The sequence below is a fragment of the Rhincodon typus genome, chromosome 22 (assembly GCF_021869965.1).
Source record: "Rhincodon typus isolate 14 chromosome 22, sRhiTyp1.1, whole genome shotgun sequence".
In the NCBI taxonomy this organism is placed as follows: domain Eukaryota; kingdom Metazoa; phylum Chordata; class Chondrichthyes; order Orectolobiformes; family Rhincodontidae; genus Rhincodon; species Rhincodon typus.
The window spans coordinates 19,974,897-19,998,450 of NC_063353.1; the positions used below are offsets into that span (position 1 = coordinate 19,974,897).

Sequence of the window (23,554 nt, forward strand, 5' to 3'; positions counted from 1 at the left end):
GTTGTGCCTAGTTTAGCAGCTAATTTTACATAGTGGCATCTAATTTCAGAAACTTGCCAAATAAAATGATGGTCTTGTAAATTCGTTTACATGAAAATAAAACACTAAGTGCTGGAAAATTAGGCAGCAGCTGAGTCTAGTGGATTAGTTGCTGTATTATGCACTGATTGTAATTAGGTCCATAGTACATCACTCAGTATTTCGCTTAGCCCCTCCACACAAAATACTTGAAAATCATTTTTGCACTGCATTAATATTAATGGTGGGTTTTAATGAGATCCACTGTAACTTGAACTGCATCTAAGCTCTCTCAGGTGATGATTTGCTATCTTGAAATTTTGAAGTAGTGATTAAATATTAAATACACTGGTCCAGATTCATCTAGATATAGCAGTGAATCACAAAACTAGTATATTATCTCATTTTATAGCAATAGGTTAGAATAGTAAGTGCAGCTGTACTACCTTAAATGTTATCATTCATATCATCTTGTCCCATTTGTGCCTCTTTTTGCAACAGTAAACTTCTGTAGTCTTCTACATTATGTGCATGCCTTATTGAACTCACTGACATCTTGGATTTTGTTGATGATATCCATCCTTAAAGACATGGTAATGCTCCGTCAAAAACGTGCACGTTTGAACTTAAATTTTCAACAGAGAGGTTGACACAATATTAGATAGGGCTGTGAGGATTCTTAAAAAAACGTTCACAGGATGTGGGTGTCACTGGTAGGCCAGCATTTATTGCCTAGCCTCAATTTCCGTTGAAGTGGTGACCTGCTGCCTTGAACTGCTGTATTCTGAGAGATGGGGATCAAAGCAGGTAAATGGAATGAAAGGAAGGTTCAACAAAAAGAAGATTGCTAGAATAGGCATGAGGGAACTAAATCACCTATGATTTGCTATTATCATCCAATCAACATGATCCTCTACTGTGCATACCTGGTTCTGTTTCCTTCTTGCTCCATGCATATAACTCAATGCAAAGACATCATTGCTGCTGAAGACTTCTTGGGTCCTGCTTGTGCAATCATACCCCAAGAAAATCATCTTTCAGCTGCATCTAATTCACCTTGAAACACAACCTTTCAAAAAATATTATAGGATCATCTCCCACACATATTCCAATGCACTTTGCAGACCCAGAATCCCTATGCATACGCTTTAATTTTCTAACACTCAATGAGTGGACAAAATACAGTTGAAACCAACTATGAGAACAAAATGAAATGAAAATTTCATTTTCATTGTTGTGCAATGTTATGCAGTGCAGTAATTTGTGAACCATCAATTTCACCTCATATTATGTTCAGTGCCATGTATTTTGTATTTTTCTGAGTTTATTCCACTATTTCTTCACTGAAGCATCTTTGTATTTCAAACAAGTGGTGTTTTCAGGGAATTTTCACTTGGTTGTGTGTCATAGATACCAAAATGTTTGGTTCCCTGCAACCTATCCCACTGAATTCTATTATAAATCGTGTTCATGGTCTGAGATTTCAATGAATGATTGAGATGTTCTGCAAGAATGCATCCCTCATGAGCAATGGGACTTTACTTGAAAACTTTCAACTCAGGTCTTATAGTTAGATGAAGCAATGTTTAGATTTAAAAATATGTAAAATGCTTATGATCTCCTTGGACGTCTCCATCCTTATTTCCTTACCTGATCAGCATTCTTAGACTGACCGTACCATCTATCCTTAGGCAAAGCAATCATATCTTCACCATTAAAACTGCTTTTAAGAATGCCTTTTGTGCCAAATATTTGCTGGAAAGGCCATATTTTGTCAAAGCTTTTCATCTCCCACTCAAAGATATTTTGCAAGAATACGAATTTAAAGGGAAAACAATCAAAATTTAAATTGCATGACAAGAGACTACTATTTGGTTGACAAATGGATGCTGATTGGTGGAGACATAGGGATTGAATGTTAACAGTTGGGCTTTGTTAATTTTAAACCAGGCAGGTTGTCTCTGATTGTTCAGGGCACTGCACTGTAAAATTAACCAGTGAATGGCTGCCACCTATTCTATTTCGTTGAAACAACCTCAGTGCATTGCAAGTTTGAGGTCTTGTATTTTAATCTCACATCCCAATATTAATTTGTTCAAAGTTTTAGAAGATTTGTAGCTTGGGTTGTGGACGAGGTTGCTCACCGAGCCGGTGTGTTTGATTGCCAATGTTTTGTCACCCTGCTGGGTAACATCGTCAGTGCGTCTCCGGTGAAGCGTCGGAATTGCGCAAAGGAGAACAGGAGCGCTTATATACTGAGTTTTTAAAAGGAATGGATACCCAAAAACCACAATCTGCCATTACCTCCACAACAGACCACAAGAAGAAGACACAACATGGCCAGACACACTTGTCACCCTACTGTATATCAGAGCTGACCGCAAGACTGCTCAGACCTCTAGTTATCAGGGTAGCCCACAAACCAACAACCACCCTGCGACAGCTACTGACGAACGTAAAGGATCCCATATCCAAAACTAATTAAACTAACATAATATACAAAATACCATGCAAGGACTGTGAAAAACATTATAGGCCCCAAACTGGAAGAAAACTGACAATAAGGATACACGAACACCAACTAGCCACCAAGAGACACGAGACACGACCAATTCTCACTGGTCTCAGTACGCACGGACAAAGACGGACACGAATTTGACTGGGACAACACATCCATAATAGCACAAGCCAAACAGAGACATGCCAGTGAATTCCTGGAGGCCTGGCATTCCAACCGGAACTCCATCCACAAACACATTGAACTGGATCCGATATACAAACCACTGAGAAACAGAACCACCCCAGCAAACCGAGGCATTTTGATAACAAGCGGGACAGAACACTGACGCTTCACTGGAGGCACACTTACCTAGCAGGGTGACGAAATGTCTGCAATAAACACACTGGCTTGGCAAGCAAGTCTACAACCTCATTAATTTGTTCAATTGAGTATTTAACCAATAAGGCATCAGGAGAAAACCTTGTGCAATAACTCCTAAAACTGTAATTTGGATATCAAGAATACCTATTAAAGTAGGGTAACAACCTTCTGGAGGTACTGCAGCTTGTGCTTTCCAGTTCAGCTTATGGCACAAGTTGGTACTCAATCTCTTACCTATCTGCTGTGCCTCAAGAGTCTTCCATTTCCAAATGGACAACAGAATTATTTCACTGTCATACTTCTTGAGTGTCTTGGTCACTGAAAGCTGTTGCATATTTATTTTTCTAATCAACCTGTTCAGAGATGTTATGATGTACTCACGGATCAGGTGGGACTTGAACCCAAGTCTCCTGGTTCAGAGGTAGGACACTACCACTATACCACTTAAACACACCCTTCTTTATCCACAGCCAGTCAGCAGCCAAAAAAAAACACATTTTGATCAACCTGTTTGCACGATTATGATGCACCTCCAGGACTGGTAGGACTTGAACTGAGGTCTGCTGGGTGTAGGGACACTACAGCTAGACAAGATTATAGCTGTTGTTTATTAACTCTTTCCAAATTACAGCCTACAGCATGATCAACTACACCATTACATTCTTATTAGCCTAGGCTAGGCAAGACATATCGCTAATTTGTTTAAGGGATGCATGATTAATTTCTAATTTGCTCTTAACTGTTACCTCCCACTATCTCAGCTGGTTCCTTAAGTTGTCAGTTATCCATGGATCCAGCCTCTTCACCAAGATTTGTTATTGTCACTTCGACTTTTTAAATGTTCTTTACTTCATTGTTATGGAGAAGAGAGGTAGATGCAGTCAGGACCCAATGATTGATATCATTGAGCTCATGTCTCAGTGTTTGCTTAGTTGGTGAAGTTCCCATTAAATTAGACACTTATTTATCATTGATTATTGGCTTTTTCTTAGAGCCATCTATTAGCTGCTGTTTGAATGCTTGGAACGAATTTGTTGCCCTTTACATTTTAATGGCAAAACAGGTAGTATAAAAATCTGCTCAATACTTTAAAGCTATTTATAAACTAATACAGAAGATCAGAAAGTATGACTACTACAAATAGAAAGTTTAGATAGGATGTAAAAAGTGATTTTTTTTTTGTAATATTACACACTATATAGTCTTGAATGATGAAAGTCTAGACCTTTATAATGTTAACTCTTGTGGTCCAGAGGTAAAGTCCTTATCTCTGGACTGGGAGGCCCAGGCTCAAGTCTCCTTGCTCCCTCTCTGAACAGGTTGATTTAAAAAAAAGTAGGTTAAATTAATGTTAACTCTCATATAAGGGTTGAATTTAGTCAATTGCTCCACAAATTTCAAACAGAACAGTACATGGACACAACTGTAGTTGTGATTTCTTGACAAGTTTAACAAGCCTGGAGTATATCACCTCTGCCTTATTCAACCTTGGAAATCTGGATATAAACTAAAGAGAGATCTCTTGGCCTTTCTGTTGTAACTCTAAAATGCTAGGGTATTGTATTAGAGATAGTAGGAACTGCCGATACTGGAGAATAAAATTGTTACAGAGATAGTAGTGACTCCCTTGTCTGCTCCACATTCCCCACCAGCCCCACCACCCCTGGCACTTTTCCCTGCAACTGCAGGAGGTGCTACACCTGCCCCTACACCTCCCCCCTCGCCCCCATCCCAGACCCCAAGAAGACTTTCCACATCAAGCAGATGTTCACCTGCACATCTGCTAATGTGGTATACTGTATCCGCTGTTCCCAATGTGGCCTCCTCTGCATTGGGGAAACCAAGCGGAGGCTTGGGGACCGCTTTGTGGAACACCTACGCTTGGTTCACACCAAACAACTGCACCTCCCAGTCGTGAACCATTTCAACTCCCCCTCCCACTCCTTGGACAACATGTCCATCCTGGGCCTCCTGCAGTACCACAACGATGCCACCCAAAGGTTGCAGGAACAGGATCTCATATTTTGCTTGGGAACCCTGCAGCCCAATGGTATCAACGTGGACTCCACAAGCTTCAAAATCTCCCCTCCCCCGACTGCATCCCAAAACCAGCCCAGCTCGTACCCGCCTCCCTAACCTGTCCTCCCACCTATCCCACTCCTGCCATCTCAAGCCTCACCCCCATCTCCTACCTCCTAGCCTCATCCCACCCCCTTGACCTGTCCATCCTCCCTGGACCGACCTATCCCCTCCCTAACTCCCCACCTACACTCACCTTTACTGGCTCCAACCCCGCCTCCTTGACCTGTCTGTCTCCTCTCCACCTATCTTCTCCTTTATCCATTTTCTATCTGCCTCCCCCTTTCTCCCTATTTATTTCAAAATCCCCTTCTCCCCCATTTCTGAACGGTCCAGACCCGAAATGTCAGCTTTCCTGCTTCTCTGATGCTGCTTGGCCTGCTGTGTTCATCCAGTTCTACACCTTGTTGTCTAGGGTATTGTATTAACTCTGTTTGCAATCCCATGATGCATTTCTTTATCAAGTAAAACTAAGTAGAGTCACATGATGTTACACTTCCAACATCTGCACTGGCTACTGTTAATTTAATGATTAAAATTAAACTAAGCCAATCCAAAGATATTAGTTTCCTTAATCATCCTACAACGTGTACATATTCTTTATGCCTGCAATAAAAGGGGCCTTTGTTTTAATATATGAAACTTTTAGTTCTCTCACGCCCAACTGACAATCCTAAATTGGTTGTCAGTATAATTCCCCTCACATTTAGGATGATTTAATAAATGTTGCCCAATTGCAGAATCGCATCTTATGTTAGACAGTATTGCAAGATTTGCAAATGGTTACAGTCAGCACCTTGCCTGTTGCAAGCAACTGAAGTGGCATGCTGTTCGGTACGATCCACCAGTCTTTGGAAAATATGGCCGACATACCTGGCATCACACCGCTACTGAAATTCGTAAACCACCTCACTCATTGTGTGATACGCAGAAAGCCATTTGGGCTTGAGGGTAGCAGTCTATTTGTGGTAAACACTGCTGTTGTTGCCACTGCATTGTAGCAATATGAAACAGCTAGCAGCTATCTGAATGTTGACGGAATTATGCTGATGACCAATTTAGAATTGTCAGTCAAGCTGGCAGTGTGGCACCACTTGCATGTACTAATAGCAGCAGGGCCCTGTTCTTCGTTGACAGAAAGCAGATGTACGTGCCCTGAATCGTTTTCAACCCAGCAAAATGGGTGACATCCATTTTACTGTATTCAGCAATCTCCTGACTAATCTGAGTCAACCTGCCAAGTCTAAAGTTCAATAAAACTTGGCTGTTAACTGTCAATCAGCATAATGGTGCATTCTCCATGGCAAGGTCTCTGCCAATTTGAGTCCTGAAGGCAAACCAGTCTTGTGCAGTATAATCTTTTCTCCATCCTGAATTTGTATTCTTGCAGAGTGACCTGATGAGTGCAAGCCAAAATGCTTTAACAAAATGTATCTCTTTTCAACAAGACTCCTAACTTTTTTATAAAGTTGAAACTTATTTAAATACTACTGTTCTTTTTACAGTGGCTGTTTGAGAATGTCCATCTTTCACAGTTCAGGACAGGACACAAGAAAAAGCTTGCTATATCATGGTTGAACCATCGTTCATCTCTATCCTTTACTTTCTGTAATCTTTCTTGCCCTTATAATGCCAATGCCATTCAGAAAAGGTTATGCTGCACTTTTACACTTTCCTCCTAGTCTCCCAGAGTGATGTCCCATACATCGTCCTGCTCTCTACACCAGAGTTTAGGTTATTTATCAAAATTGATGTGTAATAGATCTGGAATTGACCTTTGGGAATACCCTCCATTTGCTGTCCCTGAGCTAATTTTCTATACCATTATCCATTTCCCCTTTCTTGAATCCATCTGGTATTACACGAGCAACCCCCTCCTGCTCAAGTGCTATTCCTTTATATGTGCTACATAGCTCTACCATTTCTTCCTACGACAGCTGAGATATTCAATCCAGGTTGGTTGCCTTAATAACTTTCACTAATGATAATACTAAAGAAAAATGCTGCAGATGCTGGAAATAACAGTACAGGCAACATCAGTGAAGAGAAAAACAGTTCACATTTCAGGCTGGTGATTTTTTTTCATCAGAAGTGACATTTATTGCTTAGCCATTGATTGAAACTTTAACTCTGCTACTTTCTTCCTTGATGCTGTTTGACCTGCAAGGTATTTCCAGAATTTTCTATTGTTATTTCAGGTATGCTCTTTTGTTTTGTATATGTTATCTAATCCTGTCTGCCCATAACCTTACCTCTTATGTAACCTTTACGTCATCCACCTCCTTAGTGAAGAGAAATGCAAGATATACATTTAATGCTTAAGCCATGTCCTCTGCCACTGAAAAATTTGCCCTGTGTAATTAATAGGCCTCTCTTTTTCCGTAGCTGAGCTCTTAAGTTTATAAATAATGTTTTAGGTTCACTTTAGGGTTGCCTGCTCATCAAGGCTTCCTATTAGTCTTTCGAATTTCTTTTGTACTTTCTCTAACCTTCCTGGTTATCAAATTTTGAATCTGACATTTCTTGTAAGTCTGCTTCTCCTGTTTTTTTTAAGTTTTATTTAAAGCTCATCCTCAAAGATTAGCTTTGGATGCTCTGCTACTTCCCTTCAAAGGGATATGTCTAGTTTTCAACTAAATATTATTGTGGTCCTCTTGATGAAGGATGTATTTGCATTGGAGGAAGTTCAGAGAAGATTTACGAGAATAATTCCAGGGATGAAAGGTTTGTTTTATGAGGTGAGATTGAGCGGTTTAGACCTATACCAACTATCGTTTAGAAGAATGAGAAGCGATTTCAGTGAGGTATATAATATGTTAATGGCATTTGACAAAGTTGACGTAAAGTGAATGCTTTCCCTGATGGGGCAATCTAGAATGAGAGGTCATGGTTTTAGGTTAAGCAGTGGCAGATTTAAAACAGAGAATAGGGGGAATTACCTCTCTCAAAATGTCATGAATCTGTGGAATTCACTAGCTCAAAGTGCAGTGAACGCCCGAGTGCTGAATAAATTTGAGGAGATAGACAGATTTTTAATTATTAGTGAGTTAAAGAGTTATAGGGAATAGGCAGGAAAGTGGCGGTGAGGCTGAGATTAAATCAACCACGATTATCATAAATGGTGAAGCAGGCTTGAGGGACTGAATTGCCAACTCTTACTCCTCATTCTTCTGCTGTTACCTTGTATTGAATGTTCTGATAAAGTTAAAGAGCCAGGAGCATATCACTTATGTCACCTTCACCCTTGGAAGACTGGATTTGAGTTACATGAGCTAAGCAGAGGCCCCTCAATCATTGCCATAGTGTTCCAATCAATGGGAGAGCTGATCCACAGGCTGGTTAAACATCGGCCTGAAGTACTCGTACTTCATCAGTTTAAACATGGGCAAAAATGCCGCCTTCTGACCATATTCTGAAAGCTGCTGAATCAAATGTTCCATGTAGAATGCAGCACAGAGATTAGAAGGGCACAGAATAATGTACTCTGGGCACCTTCAATGTCTATCTCTGAGAATGGTTCAGTAACACAAAACTGATCAAGTGCCCATACAATGAGATAGTTTTACATTGTGTTTGAAAGTGAGGTTGTTCAATATGAATCAGAGATAGTAGGAACTACAGATGCTGGAGAATCTGAGATAACAAGGTGTAGAGCTGGATGAACACAGCAGGCCAAGCAGCATCAGAGGAGCAGAAAGGCTGACGTTTCGGGCCGAGACCCTTCATCAGAAATTTCTCCTATGATGCTGCTTGGCCTGCTGTGTTCATCCAGCTCTGCACCTTGTTCAATATGAAGCCTGTTTGTTAATTTTGAACAAAAGGAATAATGAAGGTTTGAGGGGCAAATTGACAGAGATGAATTGTGAAATACATAGACAATGCGCATATGTAGCCTTTAATGGGTTATTACATTGCTTATAGCAACTGTACATTCTTTCAAGGCACAACTGCAAAATAGCCATCTATTGGTGAACAAAGGAAATTAAGGATTGTATAAGATGAAAGAAAAGGGCTTATTAAATTGCCGAAAATAACAGTAAACTTGAGGATTGGGAGGATTTTTAGAATGCAGCAGTGGGGACCAAAAAACTGATGAGCAAAGGGAGAATAGGGTATCACTGAAATTGAGCAAAAACATAAAAACAGCCTGTAAAAGCTTCTACAAATACATCAAAAGGAAACAATTGGCCAGGACAAATCTGGGTTCATTAAACCAGAATCGGGAGAATTTACAACGGGAAATAGAGAAATGGCAAAGAAGTTAGATTACTTTTTCTGGCTATTTTCCCAGAATTAGAGATTCAAGAGACTAAAAAGAATAAGGAATTGAAGGAAATGAGCATGAGAAAGTAGATTGAGTTAGAGAAATTAATGGGTCTGAAGGTTGATTGGTGCTAGGCAGCATTTTTATTTGTTCATAAGATGTGTGAATCACTGGCTAAATCAGCATTTTTTTTACTCTTAATTACCTGTAAGAAGATGATAGTGAGTAGCTTTCTTGAGCCACTGTAGTTCTTGTTGTACAAATATATCCACAGTGTTGTCAGGAAGGGAGTTCCAGGAATTTGACCCAGTGAAAGAACAATCTTATAGTTTTAAGTCAGTTTGGTGTGTGACTTGGAGGAGAATTGGGGCTATTCAGTTCTATTCCTTCCTTTAGACTTTGTAGCAGTTTTCTACGACTGAGTGGCTTGCTAGTATGCATGAGAGTTACCAGATATTCTGGGTCTGGTGTCACATGTCGCCCAATTCAGATAAGATTTCATTCCCTCAACAGTATTCATGAACCAGATGGGTTTTCATGACAATCAACAATGGTTAAGCACCTGCCATTAGGCTAGCTTTTTTTAAAATGCCATATTTCTTTTCGTGAATTCAAATTTCACTCTTTGCTGTGGTGGGATTTGAATCGATGTATTCGGAACCTTAGCTCTATTTGCTTTACACTTGATTTGTGTTCTGATTTACTCAATTGAAGCATAAGTACCTTTGAGCTGAATGTTTGGGATATGATGCCATTCCTGCAAGCTTATTGAACAATAATGGTCAAGATTATTCTGTCAGCAGCCAAGTGTCTTGGGTCACTGATGACCTCAATGAAAGATACCCACAAAGATTAGCTATCTCTGTGGTGTGTTTTTCACATTTTCTGAAGTTGTTTTTGGTGCCATATGTAGGGAATCCAACAACTGCTGCATCAGTCAGAATAAACAGCCAATCACATAAACATTTCTCAAAGAAAATATACTTGGAAATAAAACACACTGATTTTCCTTCATGTGTAAATAATTTCACAGAAAATAGAATAAAAAATTGGATATATATACTGGGCAATAAGTTACAGACTGAAATACCAGGTCATTTTTATTATATTAAAAACCAATGGAATTTTTGTTTTCTTGGAGTGGAGATATATCACATTCTACAATATAAAATTGGGTTTTCAAAACCAGAGGGGTTGTTCTAAGGTAATTATGACTCCATACCCAATTTTAAAACACTGTTGAACTGCATTCAGCAAGTTGCAACTTTATCGAGAGTTTTCAATGCAACATTAATAACATACAAGAGAACATTCATCTCAAATGGGTTATTTGAAAAGATTTCTGTGTGCAAGATGTTAAACAGTGTGTCACATACATCTAGGGAATCATGGTCAACAACTTCTGGATTTCCAGGTGTAACTGTGCACATGAGCAGAGCAGAATTTGCTGCCATTTTCACAGCCGGGGTATAGATGAGCAGTAATTACTTCACTGTCATTACAACTACAAAATTCAGGCCAGAATAAAGTGCAATACCTACAAATATGTATTACCAACTAATTGTATCCTCACTTCAATTAACTGTAGTTGTTAGCAGTGGAACCATCAGAGAAATGTCATTTGTCAGTAAAGATTTCATTATTCTCTTTACATGGTCATTCAACTGTAATTTCTGCTGTACAACATATTATATGGTGTTTCTGAATAATCAACTTTGTAAATCACTTCATCTTTCACTGCCTTGCAATAATTCTATAATCTTAATCACACTTCAGCTATACTTAGCATGTTGGCCTTCTATGTTTGTCATTACATTTTCTACCAACAGAAAAAACCCAGACAGATTAAGACCTTTCCCGACCTTAATTCCACAATGTAGATAATAAAGAAATGCCTAGTGATTTTCCGAAAGTGAGATCAACTTGCCTTTTTCATTTTCTCATTCATGATTGCACAAATAGCAAATTCCCATTATCAACATAGAAAATGCATGTCCTAATTTACAAAATTACAGATTATACAACTCAAAAATCTGCTGCCAGCTGAAAATGAACATCAGTCAGTTATCTGAAAACGGTGTTCAAATGAATGGCGTAATCTGTTTCTGTCAGATTGCTGTAACATGCAATGAAAGGTTATCTGTTCAAACCTGTGTTTTCTCGCATGACATGTTTTTTGTTTTCAACTTGGGCAAAGATACAGAATGGAGGCAGCATGATCCCCACAGAGAAGGAGGAAGGCGGTTTCAAGAGATGACTAACTGAGCTGTTTCCATGTGCCTCTTAGTTGCCAGCTACTTAAGTAGCTTTGGCTGAGACCAAGAAATGGGTTGCTGTCACCATCTTCGTTCGGGGAATTGTACATGGTAGTGTGCTGGAATACAAAAGGAAAAGAGACAAAATAAATAGATACACATCGATTCAATGTATCCATTCCTGTCTTTTTGCATAAGTAAAAAATAGCTGAATAAATCTAACGTGTCAATCAGTGTTCTATTTTCAAATCACTTCAAGAACATTAATTCATCATGCTGAATACTTTTGGTAATGATTATTCAGACAATTTCAAAATAAGTAAACTTTTATAGACTTTAAACTGTTGATGCCATATCAAATGTGTGTTACGTTGCCTCCAGTTGCATTTTTTTGCAGAAAATATTTCTAGCCTCAGTAAAATCATGCATATGTGTATTTGTAAATTCTCCACAAATTGCAAGATAAGTACAATTTGAGCACTCAGCATTTCTTTCTTGCTGGGAACTTTTCTAAAATGCATCTTAAACTTATGTGTAGCAAAATTTTAAATGTTGATACTTTAACAGTTTTGTTCAGGAAACTGGCAAAAGTGCTGTTGCTATACTGTGGGCTTCGTACCATCTTCTGCAGGTATTTTATTAATGAATCCCAATTCTGTTAGATGTATGAAGGTGGGTTTTGAGACTCTGCTGCTGAAATTTTGCCAAATGTGATTGTTTTCTAGAAATTTTTAAGGGTGTGTTCACAATATGATGTATGACTGTTAGTGTTACTTTTGTTAGATGCTTTGAACGTTCAATTGGAAAATATTGATTGACATCAATAAAATTGGTGTAATTGTTTGCTAAACCAAGGTAATTTATACTTTATACTATTACTGTAATGGAAAGATCCTGTATAACACAACAGTGGCTTGCAGATCATGCATTTGTAGTCGATTAATTAAAATTTTGAAGCTCTTTGATTAGATTTTGTTAGACATCAGTATACTTGTATTGGCTTTGAAATTGATGTTCACAGAGCAAATATTACATCCCTCACGTTATACAATTACGCTTTGCCTAGAGAGATTTGTGTTTGAATGAGGTGTCCATTGGTTACATACTGGACCTGTCTGTTCTTAGTCCTTCATGTATGTCTCACTTTTACAGCTAGTGTTGGCACTTATTTCAAAAGGAGACAGCTATATTTATTTAAGGATGTATTGGAAAAATGCATTTTTGTTTATTTGGATAACAATTGATCTTTTACATTAATTAGATCAAAGTCTATTGTATCAGCAGCAGTGTGATAGTTGCAACACCTTGCTAACATTGAAAATTCAAGAACAAATCCTGAAATGTTTCTAATTTTTTTACATAATTGTAATTGTTTTTTACATTATTATGAATACTTGCTTTTAAAGGAGCCAACTTGGATATAGCTCACTAACTCTTCCTTTGAATATTTTTTTACCCATGCTGATTGTTGAAAAATTCTTTTCTCTTATTATGTTTGTCATCAAAGTGGTTGTCTCTGAGATCAGAGTGCTGAGGTATGACATTTCAATGCTGGCAGTTGGTCCCTCTGCTGCTTCATCAGTAACTGAACATGTTTAATCCACCAGTTACACTCAGTAGCAATATTTTAAATACTTTTAGTGCTCTGGTTAATTAATTAGTTCTGACTTTTAGTGAGTCACCGCTATTCTCAAGCTTTTAGAAGTTTTATTTAAAATGCTAATAAAGTGAGCTATATCACAATTGCATTAAAACAGATGGTGCTGTAGTTATTTTGTAAAGCTTGAAAGTTCAGAATCAGAGACTTGTCAGTTTCTAATTTTTGGAAAATTCTCAACATTGTAATTATTGTGCTTTAGATACTTTCTTGTAAGAATAATTTTGCTCCATACTGGATGGAGATCATAAATCAAGGATGTCTAATATATGCAATGGGTCGCTTTATCTGAAAAAGCTCTTAAATTAAAATTGTTGTACAGAACTGCATAAGAAACAAGACTCCCCAAGATGGTGTTTGCATCTTCATCATTGAATTCATACAAAAAGCAATATATCTAACATTTTCAAATAGATAGCACAGGTCTAAAGAAGTCAGCACTGACAGTGAATCCATTTATTTTATCACATTATTTGTTCAGCTTTTCACTCAGCTAAGGTGAACGTATTGCAGCAGCAGCTTTTTAACCTTTCTACTCTATAATTTGTGGTAAACACCACATCTCTTCCATCTCCTGATTAACTTCCTTTAGTAAATGGTGGCATGGAAACTCTTCCTAGATAGTCATCCATAATTAGTTCAGGAGTCCACTTAGTAGAAAAGTTGGAAACACCCAGTAAAATTGACAAAAAAACAGTAGCAATCTTAATAGTAATAAACAAACTTTTTTTGATTAAAAACATTCTGAGAATTGGACACTTGAACCTACCATCATCATCTTGCCTATAAATAATGACAGGTCACCATAGAATTTTAAACTTGCATCCGCTTCATTGGCAGGAAGTGCTGTCGAGTGATTGTTTGACTAGGTCACAGCGTGGTTATCGACTAATATAGCCTCAACTGAGTGAGGTTTTTACTTTCTTTCCAACTTCTGAATGGAACTTCCCAAACTGAGATTTCTGCTTGCCTTCCCACTGCTTAAATAATGCTGCTCCTGGATTGATAGTGCAGTCCAGGAAAGAGATTGAAATTGTCTAGTGCCATTCATGATCTTAAGGCTTCCCAAAACACACTGCAATGAATAAAATTACTGTGAAGTGTATTTGCTGTTGTTTTGTAGAAAGTGTAACTGCTAATTTTCATGCACTAAACTCCCCACTAATTGCAATTAAATAACTGATCCCACGACCTGCTTTAGTGAAACAAACAAAAACAGAAATCACTGGAGAAATTCAGCGGGTCTGGCAGCATCTGTGGAGAGAATACAGTTATGGGTCATTGGACTAGGAATGATAACACTGCTTTCTCTCCACATGCTGTCAGACTTGCTGAGTTTCTCCAGCTTTTGTTTAGTTCAGATCTTGAGCATCTGTCGTTCATTGTTTTATTTTCCTGCTTTAGTGACATTGGTTGAGGAATACTGATGCAGAGAACATTGTGAGAGCTTCCTTGGCGCGCGCTCGAATTTGTTTGGGATATTCTACATCCATCTGACAGTGCAGACACAGTCTTGGTTTAACATCTCATCTGAAAGACAGCACTGCTAACAGTGCTACATTGCCTTCAATGCTGACTGAGATTATATGCTAAACTTTCTAGTACAGAGCAAAAATCTATAATTATCAGATTCAGGGACAAGATTGCTGCCACTGAGCTAAGACAGATGCCTCTCACATTGAACACAATGGCAGAGTACTTGTATTACACAGATTTTCCAGTTTGGATGGGGGGCAGGAGCGGGTGGGTGGTAGCTTCTTTCTATGATCTGTTATGGTAGAAATGTGAGTTAAAGAAGGAGCAGACTGGAAACATAAATTTCAATTCCTTAGTGAACAGGGATCCAAAAATCTGTCTGTACATTGCATTGTGATATACTACCACTTTTGGATAGAAGCATTGATCTGTTTAGTCTACTCGTACAAACCACCTGCAGTGGTTTCCTGCAGTGATTCTCAAAATAATAGGCCTGCATTCATCATCTTGGAAACAATTTCCTTTGATCGAAAAAAGTGACAAATAAACCCAGTACTCTCAATGTGACCTCACCAGCTTCTTCACCACCTGCGATCACTGAACCTCTTCATGAATTGTTTCTAGTCTGTCAGCATTTACTATGACATTCCCGCTTGTACTTGAAGGTACCATTTTAGAATATTTCTTCACCTCAAGTTGTAAAGAAAGCATAAACAACACTGGTCCTGACAATGGCTACTAATAATTCTTCTGCTCTGCCTCCTTTTCCTGACCCACAAGCCTTCTTAGTCTACCTTTCAGCAACATATGAATTTACTGTAATACTTTGTGATCTTTTGTCATGGTCATTTACCTTGTTAATCAGTCTGCTAAGTAGGACAGTGTCAGATGTCTTCCTGAAATCTAGATAATGCCCATTATTTCGTCCTTATCCACTATATTTTTAGCCTTTCAAAATAATCCAGTAAATTGGCCAGACATGTCACGTACCTTCTGAATTCCATGTAGGTTTGCTGTAATTATCTGCTCTTGACAAATGATCATTTAAAGCTTTTTTTTCATCAATGTCATAAAGATGTAGACACTGTGGTGCAAAAACAATTTGCAAAGATGATATCGGGTTGAAGATTATGCCTATTTGGAAGGTTTGAACAAGCTATAGGACTCCTCTTTTTAAATAAAAAATAAGTTTGGGATAGCCTGACTGATTTTCAAGGATACAAAAGGATTTGTTAATGTAGATGTGCAGGGAGTCCAAAACCAAGATTCATAAATATGAAGCAAAGATCAATAAATCCAAAGGGAAGTTAAAAGAAACTGTCTTACGCAAAATGTGCTGAGATTGTAGAGTAATTGAGGCAACTGGTTTCATGTAAGGGCAAGCTAGATAAATAGTAAAGGATGGAATATAAGATTTGTGGTACAATGATTTGTAGTATAATGATTAAATGAAGAGGCTGGGAAGAGGTTCAGGCATAAATACTGGAATGGGCCAAACTAGGATAATTTTTTGTGTTTGTCTTGTATATTCCATATGATTCATTGTAATGAGAGCAAATGAGTAAAATAGACTGAAATTTTAATTGGGACTTGCAGAAAAGCTTATCGCTCTGAACTGCTGATAGCCTAACTTATAGAAATGTTCTAATTGATTATCTGTCTAGCTCATGAACACAGCAAGTAAGTGACACAGAAATATTTCAACTTTATGTTAGCATTGATAACACTGGGTGTTGCAATTTGCAGAAAGCCATTTGTTTATCAAGACTCTTCCATGGAGGTGAGGATCAGCATATTAATGTAGCAGGCTCAGAGCCGAATGGCCCATTGCTGCTGTTATATTTCATCATGGAAAAATATGGTAGTTATCAGCTTTGAACTTTCTTGGTATTTGAAAAACAAAAGCAATGTTAAGAAATATATCACATGGATGCTGAAGGTTGAATTCAGGCTAATACCTTACATGCAACATCATTTCAGCATTCAGATTTTTTCAGATTGTGATTATTTCCTAAATGTTTAGTTCTATAAATTACAACGCTATGGATGTAGTTTTCTGCACATTTGACATATGAATCTTTTGCTTCAGTTTGCGCGCACTCATGATTTTGAGCTCAAATTGCCACTTATGCAACTCTAAGATTTCCCGAACCATTTCTGCTCCGAAGAATCTCACAGTTTGTGCCATTGTTATTCATTCTGCTTTTCTTTTCCTGTTGCAGGGACTAATGATTCTTCTTCAGAATTTACCCACAATGCACTGGGGGAACGAGGAAATCAGTGTTCTTCTCGCAGAGGCTTACAGACTGAAATATGCGTTTGCAGATGCACCAAATCACTACAAACGATGAAAAGAGGCATGAAATTTAAATATGAAAGCGCTAATTTTTCATCTGTATCTCAATTCTTTGTTATAACTTTAACCCCATTCATTTGGACTTGGCATGTTGTATTTAATGCAGTAATTGAGTTATTTTGCTGATTTAGAAACAAAAAAAGTATCAATTTTATGTAAATTTTTCACAGCAATTATATCAAACTGCAGGCAAGCTGCCATTGCTAAAGGGTAAACTAATGATGAAGAGATAGTCAAGTTCTTTTGCTTAAAAATAAGATATTTTGAATATAATGGTATCTGAGGCTTTCCAAATATCCTTCTGAGGATTGGCTTTATTTTTATTTGCCCCTTCTTATTTTTAGTCACGATGCTTTGGAGCACAAGATTCTGCCTTAACTCAGGCCATAGCAAATATAATTGTCCCACGCAATATAGGAAGTTGAAAAAGCCTTTTGGGTTGTCAAAATTCAAGGAAACAGCCCAATCACAAAGTATTGTCATCTATACTCTTCAAAATAACTTATTTGAATCCAAAAAAGAAAACTAACTTCAGGCAGTAAGATTATAAAATCACTGTTGATTTCCTATGGCCATTTACAGAAGTTGAAATAGTGCCTGATATTAATGAAATGTATCCATAAGTGAACTATTTATGACCTCTCTATTAAAGTCTGCTATTGCTAAATATCTGAAATATTTGTCTTCAAATGAAATGTTGTTTTAAGATCAATTATGTAATATTTCTTGTATAGACTGGTTTAAGATTGAAAATTAACTAGTTTTCTATTGGAATGTTTCTTTCCAGTTACAGTGATGCTCAGTCATTCAACTGTGCTCTAATATACCAAAGACACTATCATAGCGTCTTTTCTGTGTGGCTGTCTCACATACAGGAATTATAAAATACAGTCTTTGTCATGCCATGGTCGTCTTTTGTTCTCTTTCCCCCAGGGACAACATCAGAGAGGCCTGAAGGTCTGCTTTCTGCTAACGCAATTCAGATACTTAACCATTGCAGTTAAACATTCACAGTTCAGTTCAGGAATTGTGCAGTGCTGAGGCTGTTTGTGATATACTACTTACATTATTGTAAATACTACTGTGATCTGTAACTGAAATAAACCACAGGATAAAATCTTTGGTGTGTAAAAATGGTGGTTTAACCTCACAAATTCATTGATTTTATTTTGGCATAAGTTGCTCGAATTCTCTTTTGGGGAAAAAAGTGCTGAGAATTTTGTGCAATAATTTCAGACCAGTTAACAAATGCTGGAATTTCATGTCTGCATTTAACAGATACTACAGGCAAATTTCTTTGCTATGTTCAACACATTAGCGGTATATCAATGATGCCAATTTTTTTTTTTGACAGGTATTTTAGATGGAGTTTCCACACATTGTTCCAGCTTTAGAATATTTATCCTGGGTTCCATTATGTTTCCAGTCTGCCTGTTATCAACCCAGGAAAAAAATCGATGACTGAGATGATTGATCATTTTGCTTGAGGGTGTTTGTTTTGATCTTTATATTGCATTTGTGGATCAGAAAGACCCTTTTGATTACAGTTGAACCCTTCTGCCCCAGTCCTCTCTTAAATCGATGGAAAATGTCAACAAAGTATCTTTGTTCCACAAATTTTCACCTAATGTCTTGACATGTTCCCTATCAAGCTACTGCTATTTGGAGAAATGCCTTATGGAGGTTGATGTATGTTTTTAGTAACAATTATTTTGAGATGATTACTGGCAGCTAGAATATGTTTGAAAAGCTGAAACTGTGCTCAGTCTGCAATATCAATAAGACCAATATATTTAAATTCTGAGCAAGCACAAAACAATACATAAAGACAATTTCCTTGTAATTGTTTTTAATCAATCAAAATCTGTTTAATTTTAATTTAAGGTAGGTTTGCTGAAAGGTTGCGCTCAAATGTTTACTTCCATTGTCATGCGGTAAAAATAAGCAATAATGATTTCATTTTCCAGAATAGAACATCAAAATATTGTCATACCAGGATCCCTGTTTGAGACACAAACAATTACTCATTAAAGTTCACGATCAACAACATGGCATCATCTGTGAAAGTTCAGAATGATTGAGAGATTTTCAGAAGAAGCCTTTTTTCTTAACTAATTCTAAAAAGGCTTTTCTGATAGTTTATAGTGTTTTGTTATTTATGTTTAACAATAACGTGATCAATTGTTAAAAGATTGGTGTTTCACTTCTTCAGGTGTAGGAAACTCTTGTAATGTCCTCTTTTTGGCTTCATGATTGCTTTGTAATCGGAACATGCAATTCATTTCAACAACTTTATGTTCAAAGTATCCAAATGGGCATTCATTGCTACGGCACTTTTTGCAGTATTTGGGAATTGTAAGAGTATCGGATGTGTTTCAGGTTAATCTGTGAAATGCATCTTTTTAATACTCACTGGAGTATGAATACTAAATACACCTGGTGCAGTAAAAGCAATTACAGATGTAATATTTTTACAGATATAAATGGAAAAGTGCAATTCTAAAGCACAGAGCAGCACATACTTAATCCCTTCTGAAATTGAATGTGCAAAATAGCAATCATACAGAGCTCTCAATTGTTAGAAAAAGCTATTCTTCATTATCAAAGTGAAGAATTGTTGAAAGAAGCATTTTTACACAAGTATTAAAAAGTATATCCCTGAGCAGTATCTCATTGTAAAACGTTACTGAAAACTTTACGGCAATGTTTTCTAAAACTAAGTTGCTGTTTTTGCACCAAGTAAAATATATGGTTTTTTTTGGATTAATAGACAGTTAAAAAGCTAACTTGGAAGTATGAATTCAAGGCTTCTAGCAGAATAATGATGGCACATCGTTAACGGGAACAGTGCTGTTATTTACTAGTTCTCAGATTTGGTTTATGGTGATGCTGACTTAATATGCAAATAAAAATATTCTGTGTAATTTGTGCAAATTGCAGATTCTTAAATGAGCCTTTTACATTCACGGACAACATCAACTGAACCTTGCATTTGCATTTGTCAAGAATCTGCTGCAATACAGCTGACTTAAGTTTTCTAGCACTCAAAGCAATGTTCCATTGACATACTTGTATTGCCATTTATTTGTTTCATGCAAGTATTTTGCAAATCTAAACCCTCCAAGGTCTCTGCACATTTCTTCTTCTGGCCTGTTGTGCATCCCAAATTTAATCACTCCATCATTGACAACCAAGGCTCTTGAATTTCCTGTGTTAACCTCTGCTTCTCCTCCTTTATGAATCTACTTAAGACCTACCTCTTTGGAAAGAATTTTGGTCACGAGCCAAATATCTCCTCATATTAGCTTAGATAAGGCTTCTGTAGAGCAATTTTGGACATTTTACAAACTTCAAGGTAGTGTTTAAATGCAAGTTGCTAGTGTTTAACCTACTGTACTGACTGTTAGTCTAGGTAAATTGGGATTGTGTGCATAATGTAAAAATTGATTACCAAATAGCTACAACTTCTATGTGGTGCTTTGAGTTGATGGGCATATTACGCTTCAGTGTGGAGGAGACAGAACAGTTTGCTTGGTGTCATGATCACAGAAAATAGCCTGTGAGGTTAGTTACTTCAGAGTCTAGGACTACTGAATAAATGCTCTGATCAGCCAACAAAGTCCTGTCTGCAGCTCTGTGTGTTGTCGGAATCCTGTTCCAACTTGTGTTGGGACTTTGCACAAAGCAGGAAGAAAGTTTTCTCCAACATGGAACAAGTAGTTCAATGAACTTGAGAGGGGAGCCCACCATTTAGAGAGCTTCTGGTACAGCCAGGGTTGATGTTACCCTAAACAGTTTCTTTGGGAAAAATTCTATCTTCAACTTAATCTGTTTCTTGATGAAGGTGAAGATGTTTCCTTCGGTATGGCAAAATTGTGCATTATGTAGCACAAGGTCAAGGAATGTGCTGAAGGTCTTTTGAAGAAAACCATCACATTGGATGAGATATTATTGAGATCGCACAGGCTTTTTGTCCTAGCTGCTGATAATCAGAAGAGCAACATGCTACAAAATGGAAGAAAAAAAGTGTTGCAATCAGCAGAAACTTCACATTTAAAGACTACTGCTTTGCATGAATGTTACTTGTTGGAGAATCAGGACAACATTTTGACAAAATGTTATTAGTCAACCGCATTTGTATTGCACTATATTGCAAAACAAAAGGTTTAGCATTTTGCAACTGAATAATCCTGCACCATTTATTATGTCAGTGAAGAATTTCCATCTGGATCTTGGTCTTTTATTATATCTGTTTGCAGATGTGTGATCACAGTACATTGTAAAGTGCAAACTGATTTTAAACAAAATGTAATAAATTGCAGCAATTAATTTCAGTCGTGTTTTGTAAGAGCATAATTTACAGTTACTGCCTCAGCCTGCATACTATACAGTAAATTTAAACAACCTTAATCTTTTAGTTTTCTGAACAAAATTAGTATTCACAACAATCCAAATTGTTGCGCATTGAGTCCATTATGGTGTACTTGCTTTGACGAATGCCACCACAAAATGGATGTAATATATATGTGAGTACGAGTGCTGCCATTTTCCCAAGCTCATCCAACATCAACTGAGTTTACTGAAGCAAAGTCAGTCAGAATCCTCATTTCTCATGGTTTCCAGGGACCACTACTGGAAGGTTCACTTCAGTGGATGCCACCAAGATGCCCTGTGATCTGCAATTGCCTTGGGATATTTTACTAAGTTAATTACAGTTTATAAATGTAAGTTAATTTGTTGACACCTGAGATACCTATTATGATACTGGCCACAAGCGTAGTTGTCAAGGCTAGCGCATGGTTAAATGCTCCAGACTATAATGTGGTAATAACAACTATGATCTAAATGATAGCAATTCTTTCTAATTCATCAAAAACATTGCTAGCAGTTAACAACTGTAACAGCGAATAACTACTTGCGGTGCAAGATGCATGTGTTCATCTTACCGTAGGATGCCTTGACTAACAATCTTCTGATAATTAATTTTGCAATTTGAAGGACCTCAAAATATCCTCTCAGCTTGAGCATTTTAGCATGCAAACATTGTCTGTTCTTGTATTTAGTTGTTTGTCTTCAGTGAAGTTCCTTTGCTTGGCGAAAGATTTACTTTCTAAAATTGCAGCCTTCAACATTCAATTTAGGGTTCCCCATCAGGGAATAACCAGTTCTGTGTATATATACTACAGCTGGTATTATATTCGTTTATCAGATTTTAATTATTTTTCTGAGGTTTGAATTCAATCCACTTTTTCTTTGTCTGCATTTTCTATTATTTGTTTTCCATTTTCCCTCCTTCATGAAAGTGTTACCCCTCCAGGTGATATCCTACCATCATTTTAATCTGAAGATGATGTTTGTAACAACACAACGCAACCCGACACTCTGTTTCATATATCTGTACTTTAATAAGGATCATTGGATAGTGATTAGAAGTGGAAGGCCAGACCAATTTTACCTTCTCTAAATGAATTTGCTTCATTATCTTGCAGTATATTTTCATCCCTTCATTTGTGTTTTTCATTTTCGTCAGTAATACTTATCATCAATATCATTACCAATAATAGCCATTTTGTTAATTCTCCATTTGTAAAGTAAGAAATTCTCACCCATATGTTACATCTTTGAAGTTTCCTTTTAATGAAACAGCAGCCTTATTTCATTGGCACTGGATACATTCAAACCCACAATAAATGCAGACATAAATCATTGCCACAAACTTGACTTGATACTTTAAGTGATATCTGTTCTCATAGAGCTCTGTCTCCAGCTGGTGAATATTTTACATATTATTTTACATGAAATAGTGCCAATCAAAATTTTCCAAATACTTCTATCTCCTCAAAGCAGTTCGCAAAGTCTATTTTGTTAAAGACCTTCACTTACCCCTTGTTGCATGCTATTGCTATGCCACGTTCATAAGAGATGATATTGAGTGGATGTTGATTTCTCGTTATTCGTTAGGTGTACATAATTGGGATGAACTCTGTTATTTCAAAATATTGCAATATTTATGCTTTTGCTGGTCTTCACATGCCAGCATTTTCACTATTTAACTAGCATATTATTTGGCTTTAAGTTTAATTTTACATTTGTCCAGGGTAGAATTACTAAGGGTGGGACTAGCCTTTCACCTTCACACCACTGTAAAGATCCTGAACCATCTTTTTGAAATCTCTTGCAGGGACTGGGAGATAAGATTCTGATTTAAGATTTATTCGTGACTAACGTTTGCATGGCCCTTAGTTCTGGTCTCCCCATAACTATGAACATCTCTATGTCCACTCTTATCGAGTCTCATGGCAATCTCAGATACTCCTGTCATGTTACCTTTTTATAGGGCAAAAGAGCTTCAGCCTGTTCAAGTTCTCCAGTAGCTTTTCAATCTGATACCATTACATTACACCTTGTTTCACCTTTTCCAGCGCATTCGTATCCTTTTCTATAATTGCTGTATGGTTCAACCTCCCTGGTCATGAACCCCATTGCTCCCTTTAGTGATTCGTGTTTTCTGATTCCTCTATCTCACTGTCACAGTTACAAATTTGCATTCCAAGGAGCATGTGGCTTG

The 23,554-nt window shown here is 37.3% G+C and overlaps 1 protein-coding gene across 1 annotated transcript in view; it reads left to right on the forward strand.

The window, feature by feature from the left end:
* Window positions 1-18,105, forward strand: part of LOC109912284 (TBC1 domain family member 22B-like) — a gene marked incomplete at its 5' end in the record, with an annotated part of 170,338 nt that extends 152,233 nt beyond the window's left edge. Inside the window, one exon of the mRNA XM_048610591.1 lies at window positions 16,853-18,105. Within this exon, the coding sequence (XP_048466548.1) occupies window positions 16,853-16,981 (129 nt within the window). The remainder of the gene's footprint in view (window positions 1-16,852) is intronic.
* Window positions 18,106-23,554: the final 5,449 nt, after the last annotated feature.